Below are 10899 nucleotides of genomic sequence, written 5' to 3' on the forward strand. Positions count from 1 at the left end.
TCAGAGTCAGCACCCGCTACATACTGTACAATCAAGCTGACATACCTCACCTCTGACCCTTAGACAGTGTGTCTCGTCAGAGACTGCAGTAATAACTACTGTTGATCCCCTGTTGACACATGACTGTCTCGGCACACGCACCACAGGCCTGACATATGTGATGGATAGAATTAGGCAGTCAGAAATAGAACATACAGTTCCTCACCTACCTACCGTATGTTTGCACAGTATAAATTCACGCACGTGTGTCATGCTACTTTGAGACCACTCACGGGCCGTATACTGATTTCACAAAAGATATGAAGAAAAAAAAGTCTGGGAGGAGACCAAACAAAAACATTCTTGGGATTTTGAAGAGCTTTGGCCTTAATGGATTTAGGGTTTACATGCAGTCTGACTCTCTCCTGTATCATGTAATGGAGCTGTCAGAGACAGAACCACAAGTGGAATCCATCCCTTCATCCTTGCCACTCACGGAAAGCTTTTAACTCCCCTGCTGATCATATAGACCTTATGCTCCGTTATGCTCTACGTAGAGGAGTCAATAAATGAACGGGGATGGGGTGGGCCGCAGTTGTGTCTGGAATCCTCAGTGTTTGACTTATTCTAAACAAAAGATCTTTCCACTCAATTAGAGTGCCGTCCAAAGCAGACGGTTTCCGAGCCGAGCTCAACCAGGTGTTTGCAATATTCGCCATTATGCCAGAGCCATATGTCAACACAAAGCGGCAAGGTGTAGTGCCTCAAAAAGAAAGCTTCTTAAATGAATGTTGCGTGTGAATGTGCAGCGCCGCAAATGCTGGAAAATGCTCATGCATGAGGCCCATTGTGGGAAGTTTCCAAAACACTGGCAAACATGTGCTTTAAATATTGAAGAGTCCTCTGGAACAGTTTACCTCCCTGCCGCAAGCCACAGATTCCAAATCAGCTCTAATAACTTAACCTGCCACTTCATGGTGTGATATTTTTGTGAAACATGGAAACCGCAAACTCCAAATACTTCAGACACCCACAAGACAATTTAAGCTTTAAGGGTTCCCAATAGGAGTGTACTGTATGTTGATTCAATGTATAAAGTGTTTGTCTTGGGAGGCACATTGCATAACATGACAGTTTCTGTTTACATATATTCTTTCTTTTTTGGTTTTTAAAATAGAAAAAAGTCCATATGAGTGTATGTGTGCACACACATGGCAATGTCAGGACCCTGTCAGCCCTTTTCAGCTCCATTCAGTACTCCACACCCTTTGATTTTCCAGACAGTAGCACATCCTTATCGTGGTGGCAACTGCGGTGCGTAAAAATTCAAGCTGTAGCCCATCTCAACTATCAGCTGTCAGTCTTGCTCTGTTGCAAGAAGCCCAAATGAAACTGTGTTCTTTGACAAAAAGCAATCGCCTCCTGTCTGTTGCAATGCCTCTACAGATAGTGTCGCTGCAGCCATCAGTATCTGTGGCAGTGACAGAGAGCTTCCATGCTTCAGATGTGATGAGTTCCCCTCCAGAGGCACAGGGTCCTTGGTGCCGAATGTATCTGTTAGAGGACATCAAAGAGTGAATAAATCCAAACTTCTGTATGCTAATCCTCCTGCTCCACCTTTCTCTTTCTCCTCCTTTTAGAATTTTCTAGCGACCAGTAGTTGTCCAGAAATCCAGGGGTATCTGTACGTGAAGGAGGTGGGAAGAAAGTCATGGAAGAAAGTTTACATGTTCCTGCGGCGCTCAGGACTCTACTGTTCTACAAAAGGAACTTCAAAGGTAACAGCAACTTTCCATCTTCAAGGGATATAGGATAGGGAAGAATATGGTTCATTGAGTTTTTTCAACATGCAATTATTATTATTTACTTTGTAATTACAGTCATTATTTTTCACTGAATACACTATATTAATATATTCTAGCAATAACTCAGTAAATATGTCAGATTAAACATAATTAAATTCTTCAAAGAATACCTTCAAAGGTCTCTCTCTGTGTCTGTATACCTCCAGGCTGTTTCTCTCTGTGATGTTCTGACTTATTCATTATTTCTGTCTCCAGGAGCCCAGACATCTACAGTTACTAGCAGACCTAGAAGACAGCAACATCTTCACTGTCATCACAGGCAAAAAGCAGCACGGTGCACCCACAGACTACGAGTTCTGTATTAAGGTGAGTTGCGGATGACAGCAGTGAGATGAAGCTGATTTCTAATGAAATATTATGAGCAGAGCAATGATTGACATTTCATTTAGCTCCCTGTCTCATGAGAAGATCGTTGCCATGCATATGTTTAATGTGGTGCTGAGCCTCGGGTTTATTGCTGATGGCTGTATTTCTAGATGGTTTAATAATATATCTAAATAAGAGCTGAGTCACCTTATATTTCCATCTATTTTTTCTATGAAGCACAGTTGATACATTTTTTGCTCACCATCCTTCTCAGCTTAGTTAAAACCCTCACTTGTGTTTATAATAATGGTGGTTATGATGATGATAATACTGTAATGTGATATCATATACTGCAATCAGTCATTTATGAGCTCTGTCCTGATTCTGATGTTAATCTGCAGCCCAATAAAGGCCGAGGGGAGTTGAAGGAGTTGAGGATTCTGTGTGCTGAGGACGAACAGGGCAGGACGTGTTGGATGACTGCCTTCCGACTCTTTAAGGTACCACCATGACAGCCTAAAACATTCGACCCATTGTTTTGTTGTGTGTTTTCTATAATTATCAGCAGATTGCAGACCACATTGTAATAAATGTTCCAAACTTTGTCAGAAAGTACAGCAAACAAGGTCAGGATCAAAAATATATCAGTGAGCCATTTCTTCTCAGTTTTACTTTACACTAGTTGACTAAACAAATCCACCAGCAAACCTTTAACTATTTACAATACACTCATCCAGAATGTGATGGTGTTGGTTGACCACTGTGTTCCCTTTTCTTCACAGTATGGGATTGTATTGTACCAGAATTATAAGATTCCTCAACAAAGAAAAACCTTGCTCTCACACTTCTCAGCACCTGTGGTAAGTTTTCTTCTTCATCAAAGACTGAGTTACAGCTTCAAAACGCTGAAATCGTTGAACCAAAAATTTAAACTTAATACCATTACTTAAAAACTTTCATATATGTGTTGTGTGTGTCTGCAGCCTGACGTTTGTGTATTTTGACTGTCATGTATTTCTGTCTCCCCCTAGCGTAGTGTATCAGAGAACTCCCTTGTGGCGATGGACTTCTCAGGGAGGATAGGCAGGGTGATTGACAACCCTGTGGAGGCTCAGAGCGCCGCCATGGAGGAGGGGCATGCATGGAGGGTGAGTTTCATGTTATCCCCGTCAACCGTGCCAGGAGCAGACCTCAAAACCTTATTATGAATTCTACAGATGGCACTATTTATTTTCCTCAAATACTCATACACTGCTCTGTTAGTAAGTGTTGATTTTTCAGTGACAGTTACTTTCAGCTTACAAAAGTGGTTTGTATATTCATAAAGCTGCGATGGCTGTAGGGCAGCTGTCAAAATATGAAATGCCAAATTTAATCTAACGGCTGTGGACTGGCTCTGTCAACAGAATTTAAGTCAGTGGTCAATTATGTTTACACAATGTAGAGGAAGCTAAGATCAACTTTACACTTATTTAAGCTGTGATCTGCTTTTTTGTTAGGTACTTTGTATGAGATTTTTCTTCACTGTTAAAAAATGTAGAGATATAAGAGACACTGTAATAGAATAACACGAATCTGAACTGTCATGTGTACAGTGCAACATGAACTAATCCCTGTTGTTTTGTCTGTATGTGGCATCTCTCTCAGAAGAGGAGTCAACGAATGAACATATTAGGCTCCCACAGTCCACTACATCACTCCTCATTAAGTTCAGGTAAATGCAAACACATTTAGGGATCAACAAAGTAGTCCATCCTTCTTTTTCTTAATCACTTCTTTTTCTTAATTTCTTAATCCTCAGGGCCTGAGTTGTCCATTTTTTTCCTATTTCTTGTTTTAAATGTATTATATCTTTTATTTTCTCTGCAGTCATCCACATAGCTCAGCTGTGGTTCCATGGCAGGATAACCAGAGAAGAATCCCATCGTATTATCCACCAGCAGGGACAAGTAGATGGGTAAGTCTACAGATTCCATAGAATTTCCATACAAATTTCATATATATGGTTTTCCTCCATGAATAAATTATGAAATGTGAAGTTCTCACTGCATCCATCAAAGTAAAGTCAGCTGAATGTTTCCCTCACAGTATTCTTTCTTTTTCTGCATAGGTTGTTTCTGCTGAGAGTCAGTCAGAGTAACCCCAAGGCGTTTGTGCTCACATTGTGCCATCACCAGAAAATCAAACATTTCCAGATTCTACCGGTATGCATTTATGAATTTTCTTAAATGTTTTTTTTTTTTTTTAATTAGATAGTGTGGACATTGAATGTTGAAATTACACATTACATGAGCAAATACATGAATGCTATTAACATTCATCACACACAGCATTCATGGTGCATATTCTTAAAAAAACAGGCCAAGCCAAGACATGTCAAACCATTGTTAGGGGCTTTATAAACAGAGTCTGATGTCCTCCTTTTTTCACCCTGTCCTCTCTTTTCTCTTCCCATGTGCTGTGTCCCTGCTCCCTCATGCCTGGACCATTTTACGCTGGCAGTGTGAAGAGGACGGCCAAGTCTTCTTCAGCCTTGATGACGGCGCCACCAAATTCACCGACCTGATTCAGCTGGTCGAGTTCTACCAGCTCAACAGAGGAGTGCTGCCTTGTAAACTCAGACACCCATGCACCGTCGTGGCCTTATGACACCTACGGATCATCTGACCCATGATCCCTATCACTTGACCTCCCTTGACTCTGCCTAAAACAAACATAACAAAAAGAATCTTTCTGTTGGTTGGTTCTTTTTGTTTTTATCTTTATAAGAAGCTGGTGAATTGACTGATGTTTCGTTGTTGTCGTTTTATATTGTCGAGAGTCCGCCGGAGACTGATGACCTGTTGGATTCCTTTTGGTTTGCATGGAAGTCAAGGAGTCGGATACACAACTTGCTTGAGAAGTTACTGTGTCAAGAAGAGAGAAGATAAAGGAAATGAACACTGCCGTTTGTGTCAATGCTGTCGCAAAATCTTCCACAATCTTGCTACCCGTAGTCATCAATAAGCTTGGACCCTGTGACCCTCAAGGTTTTCTCTTAGTGTAGACTGTATTTCCCTTCAACTGGACAATCAGCAGAACAATTCTAGCTTTCACGTGGACCACTCTGCTCTCTGAGAACAAACAGTAGTCTCATTCAAACTTTTCATCACTCATCCTCAACGAATATACTGTAGATGGAGAGTTGATTGTCTCTTAGTTTTGCACTCATCAAACTGGGAGTGGCCTTTGAGGGTGCATGACTTCCCCCGCTGTTGCATTACTTAACTGTGAGAAGAAGGTGCCACCGCCCTCTAGTGTCATAGGCACGTAAGGACATGTCAAAATTCAACATTGATGAAATATGGAGGCGTCAGAAAGAGTGTGGCCTCTGAATCCTTTTGAGCTTTTGGAGAAATCAGAAGTTTGTCGGGACAAAATAGCCTGGAGAAAACGGCTAAGGAAAAATCTGGAATTGTTGAAACAAAGTATTTTTTTATTAGTGGACAACACAGAATCTGTGTTGTCCATTCTCACAGAAAATCTCATGCTCATCTCTGACCGCACAGGGTTTCTTTTTCTTTTTGACACATTCATTGCAGTTATTATTTCAATATTCTCTTTATAAATGTGTTTAAAGTCCACCTTCTGCATCCTGGATATGTGTAACTCTTCATTATCCACATAAGCTACAAAAAGGTCATCCTGTATTTGTTAATTCTATTGCACGCTCCAGTTTCCTAAAGTATTTCCAATTGCAACTTCCACATAATGCATTTATCATACCATGGTGACATTCAGGGTGAAATGAGTAATAAAGCTAAATGAATTATGTAACCAGGTAGACAGTTTTGGTGATTGTAATGTTGAAAAGTGAAACCAGGTAACTATTTGGAAATGCAGCCAATGCTGTAGGTTCATCCACTTTCTTATACTGCAGACAAAGGTATAAGGCTATCAGTTGCATTAGATAAAGCTGGATGAATGAGAGAATCATTCTTTTGTCTGATTGTCCTCACAACAGCATAAGGAAGGATAACCACTAGCATTTCCTTCATGACTTTTACCCAAGTAACTGTCAGCAAATCACACTCTATTTTTCTTTGTCAAACAAAACTAGTTCAGACCAGATGTACAGCAGAGCCTCTTCTCACATGCTGTATGTTCCCCAAGTCAGTAAAGTGCTGTAAGAGTATTAGATATAGTCCTGTGCCCTTAAACATAAATGCGGTTAGGAATATGAATTAGTGTGCTCTAACTCCACATTAATAGTAGACATTATCTGGAATGTAATGCATGTAATGCATAGATTACATTCCAGATAATGTGGCCTTTTCTACTTGGAAGTACTGAGCAAATAGTACATCTACTGCGCACCTGCACCACTGGACACTAGACTGTCAACTAATCGTTATCTGCAAGTACACAAATGCTAGTTCACTTTTTTGCAGTGATAAATTATCCCAGCCTCTCCTTCTCTTTGTCCTCTCTGCCTGGCTCATTACACTTTCTTTAGCTTATCGTTGGATAAAGTGAAAATACCCTCTCATCGGTGTGGTAGAAACACAATACTGGAAGTGTTAGGACTCTGACTTCAAAAATATTACAGGACCCTTTTTTAACCCATGTCCGTTCATTTGAGTTTACTGACCTGATATCTGGTACAAGATGTGTTTTCAAGTGACAATTATGAGATCACCAGTCAGAGAGCAAGGGGCAACAAACTCTCACTGAGTTAGTTTGAGGGCACTGGCTATGCCTACCTTTTATCCTAAACAGTACACTTTCAGTGAAAATCATTAGTTTTCCTAGCACCAGCCAGGTCAAGTCGAACCCAAAAAAGGCATTTTAATGGGTTTCCATTTGTGTTTTGGCCAAGTCTACTAATGACTTCCTGTAATTAACTATACAATATAACGGAGGAAGATTTCACAGTGCCTCTAGATAACCTGGATCAAATTTCTTTTTGTCATAGATAGAAACATGTTATTTTGCACTGATTGATCATGTCTGGCAGAATGGAACAAAATGGATTACGCATGATGAAGGGCAAATCCTCGCCATCTCAAAGTCTCTGAAGACGTATCTAAATTGGTTGGAATTCTGTCGATATTTAAATTCAGCCTTTGTCACTTCACTCAAGTCCATCGAGAGTGATTATGGTTCAGAATAATCCTCTCTGACATAGTCCCACCATGACTATGCCTGATGATTTCTAAAAACTCATGTTTGAAAGTTTGATTTAGTCCAAGCTTTGATAGTAGCTCTGTTTAGGCCACTATCCAGCGGATAATTAGAGAACTATTTGTACTTACCTGTAATAATGCAGTATCAACAGCCATCTTTTATTTACCTGCAGGTTGTCTTAAGGTATATTGATCAAATGAGACACAGAATAGCCACGCTATATCGACACACTGTGCATGGTCACCATTATTTATCTAAGATGCAATGATGAATCATTTTTTAAAGTATTGTTTCAGCAAAATGTATTTATTTATCTGGATGTGACTGATTACTTGAAAATTTTAGATTTCTTTTTCTCAGCGCTGTTCTGTACTGTTTTCTTTTGTCATTACCATGAAATGATTGACCAGTGTGATTTATTATTATTATTATTTTAATGACATAGCATCTATTGATGTATTTTGTTTTCCTTTTTTTTAGGTTTGATTATTCAAAAACTATTTTCGTCATCATCAACACTTATGAAGTGATGTTTTAAAGCACACTGGCATCTGTAGTGTTAAGGTTGTCATTCCAATAGATGACAGGTGGGATGTTGTGAAATCAGAAACAAAAAAATACCTGAGTTTCCCAAAGCATTAACTTTTTTAAGTTTTTTTCTTTTACCCTTATTAATTACGTTCTTATTTTCCCAGATCTTTAAAAACATCCTTTTCAAGAATTCCAACCATTTTTAAGAAGCCTCCAGTTTCTTAAATCATCACTTTCTTGTGGTGACTTAAGTTAAAGACAACATATTCATAAATTAAAAAATGAATTCAAGCCACAATGTTTTGGGAAACTTGGTCAAATGAGCCTCAACATTCTCATAATTCACTGTTTCAATGCCTTGCTGTGAAGAAAGAATTGTAGAAATTTAGATGTAGGACAAAACTTTACAGTCAAGTTAAATCTATTAAGTGAAAATCTGTAGGTGCTTAGATTGATGCCCACCCCAAACACACACACACACACACACACACACACACACACACACACACATACACACATACACACATTCAGGCACAGTAGGCTCCTCTATATACTTTCTACCCTTAAAACTGCAAAAAGGGATGTCATATTCCATTTAATTCAAACCACACCAGAGCAACAATCAACAGATTGAAGACATTTTATTTAATAGGTAGGTTTTATCATTTGCATGAATGTGGATCTTGAGTTTACTTTTTAGGGATTCTGTCACTGACATTTGATATGTGGATGTTTGGAGGAATCTGGAGAGTAACAATACAGAAATGCATCTTCTAGTAGTTGCTGGAAGTCATCTTAAGCTATTGAGACGTCACTGAATTGTTGATACTAGCTGTTTCTAAGTACTAATCTAAAAGTCCCCTGAGACTGAGTCAACCCCTCTGCACTCATCCTTAAACTCCCCCTATTAGATTTTTTGATGACTGAAGTGAATGGTAGCAGAGGTAAACAAGTGAGGGACAGATCAGGCAGCCCTGTAAGGTGGAGTTCATATTTGCAAAAAAAAAAAAACTGTCACATGCACAGGGTGGTCCTAGGCAGCGAGTTGAATTGTATAAATGCAAAAGACAGAGGGTATATTCAATTAATGAACACATGAAAAATAAATTGGTGGGTTTGGATATCCACATTTTTACACTTAACAGAAATGAATGTAACCGGGTTGCTCAGGGTTGACTTGGAGCATGTTAAAAACTACTGGTTCATCAGAGCTCTGGGACTTTCATGTACTGGATGATGATGGATACAAGAATATTTTGGTTTCATTAAGCTGGGAGTTGTAACAACAGACTTTTCTCCATTATGTTCAACAATCTGCTAGTTGTGATTACTTGAAAACTATTATTGCAGCAAAATTAAGTAGATTCAGTATTATTTAAAGAGTGCAGTTACATAAACCATGTTGTCAGTGCTATTGTTTAAGCTGTTTGTTTAAAAGAAAAAAAAAGCCTAAAAAACTTGCCTGGCTACCTAAGCTGATTTAAAGCACCATCACCAACAATGTTACCTATTCAACCACACTCATCACCTAGAGCAACAACAGCTAACCAAATTATAAAACACCTGCAATTTTCATGCCATCAATTCTAGTTAATTAGAAGAAATTATAATCCAATCTGAATTATGGTGTCATGTTACACTCAAGCATGTAACTAAAATTGGTTCAGTGGAGTGGAGCACAGTGTCAGTTTTGGTAGCCAGGTAACTTGTAACCACAGATGGTGCCTCTGCTGACTCCTCCCTCTCTGCACAGACCAGACCTAACATGTGAATGACAAAGTCAGTGCTACCATTCACACTCCCTGCTGTTCAAGCACGCCTTGAGTATGAAACCCTTTGCAAGTTAAGAAGTACTTGATGAATACAATTTAATAGCAGAAAATGGCACTCTAAATGATTCCGGCGAAAGATGATTGAGAATGAACGCTCTTATTTTCAGTTATCGTGTTGCAGTTTCAGTTTACTTTTGGAGTTGAAAGCGAGTTGCAAAGATGGATTGATCGATTATCATGTTGACTCTTGTGCATTTTCATAACATTGTCACAATGCAAGATACCGTGGCTGTACAAATGAGTAAAGTAAAAATATATCTATATATAAAAATATAAACTATTATGTATTTCAGGGAATGCAAAAAAGAAAACAGTAACTTATCTCTTTTTGTGAGAGAGAGTTCCTGTATTCATAATGTGCTTTGCTTCAATCTGTAAATAGTTGAATGGCTTATAAATCTTAATTGTAACCTTTTCAGGTATTTTTGTACAAATAAGGGACTGATATATTCTGTTTATTGTAATTAGAATAAAACATTAATACATTGATATAAAAACCTAAACTGTGTTTGTCTTTATTGGAGGAAAAAGTCATTTGAAATATTGTTAACCAAAGAAAGTAACACCACTGTATTAATAGATTTATACTAAGGGTTGTACAAACCATACTGTATCTGCATGGGTTGTCATACTGTAACTATTGCATCAACAATTGTGTGTGTTTTCCAGATTTGAATGTGTCCAGAGTCTGGAAAGATTCTTGGTGCCATACTGGGTCTAAATACAAAAAAATAATGTAAAATATATTCAATTCAAATAATACAATCTTCATTGTCAGTGTGCATGTTGTGCTGAAAGAGTAACCCATCTTTCCCACTAGATGGTGCCATACCATCGCAAGTTCAAGGGCTGAAAAACTGAAGTCACACTAAAAGTATTTCATTTACTGTAACTTATTATGGAAGACAAATTTGCAACAATACATGTGGAGCCACTACATCCTGCACATAATTCAGCATGTGACATATGGATGTTGAAAACAGAGTTAATGTGGGATCCCATATTAAGAAAACTAGATTGGACCAACTAAGAACTGACCCTTTAAAACCATCTCTGGTCTGGTGTGTCACACCCTTTGGATTATCCGTCATGCAAAAATGGTAAGGTTTCACAGCTTAAAGTCTCGTTGTGATGAAAGAAAAAGATTAAAGATTAACATGTCTGAAGCTTTTCAGTCGGCGGCCAAAGTAACTTTTACATAACCTCTATACAAACATCAC

The 10899-nt window shown here is 38.6% G+C and overlaps 1 protein-coding gene across 5 annotated transcripts in view; it reads left to right on the top strand.

Annotated features, from left to right (window-relative positions):
* The window catches only part of grb10b (growth factor receptor-bound protein 10b), a 70730-nt gene extending 61119 nt beyond the window's left edge, over positions 1–9611 (top strand). For 4 of the 5 annotated variants that reach the window (XM_067602142.1, XM_067602141.1, XM_067602143.1 and 1 more), the window contains 9 exons: positions 1620–1757; positions 2040–2150; positions 2552–2650; positions 2933–3010; positions 3182–3298; positions 3798–3864; positions 4020–4107; positions 4261–4354; positions 4653–9611. In XM_067602142.1, coding sequence (XP_067458243.1) covers positions 1620–1757; positions 2040–2150; positions 2552–2650; positions 2933–3010; positions 3182–3298; positions 3798–3864; positions 4020–4107; positions 4261–4354; positions 4653–4799 — 939 coding nt within the window. In that variant the 3' untranslated portion in view covers positions 4800–9611. The remainder of the gene's footprint in view (positions 1–1619; positions 1758–2039; positions 2151–2551; positions 2651–2932; positions 3011–3181; positions 3299–3797; positions 3865–4019; positions 4108–4260; positions 4355–4652) is intronic. The other variant, XM_067602144.1, reaches the window with a different exon arrangement.
* The last annotated feature ends 1288 nt before the right edge of the window (positions 9612–10899 follow it).

This window comes from Thunnus thynnus, chromosome 10, assembly GCF_963924715.1.
Source record: "Thunnus thynnus chromosome 10, fThuThy2.1, whole genome shotgun sequence".
NCBI lineage: Eukaryota > Metazoa > Chordata > Actinopteri > Scombriformes > Scombridae > Thunnus > Thunnus thynnus.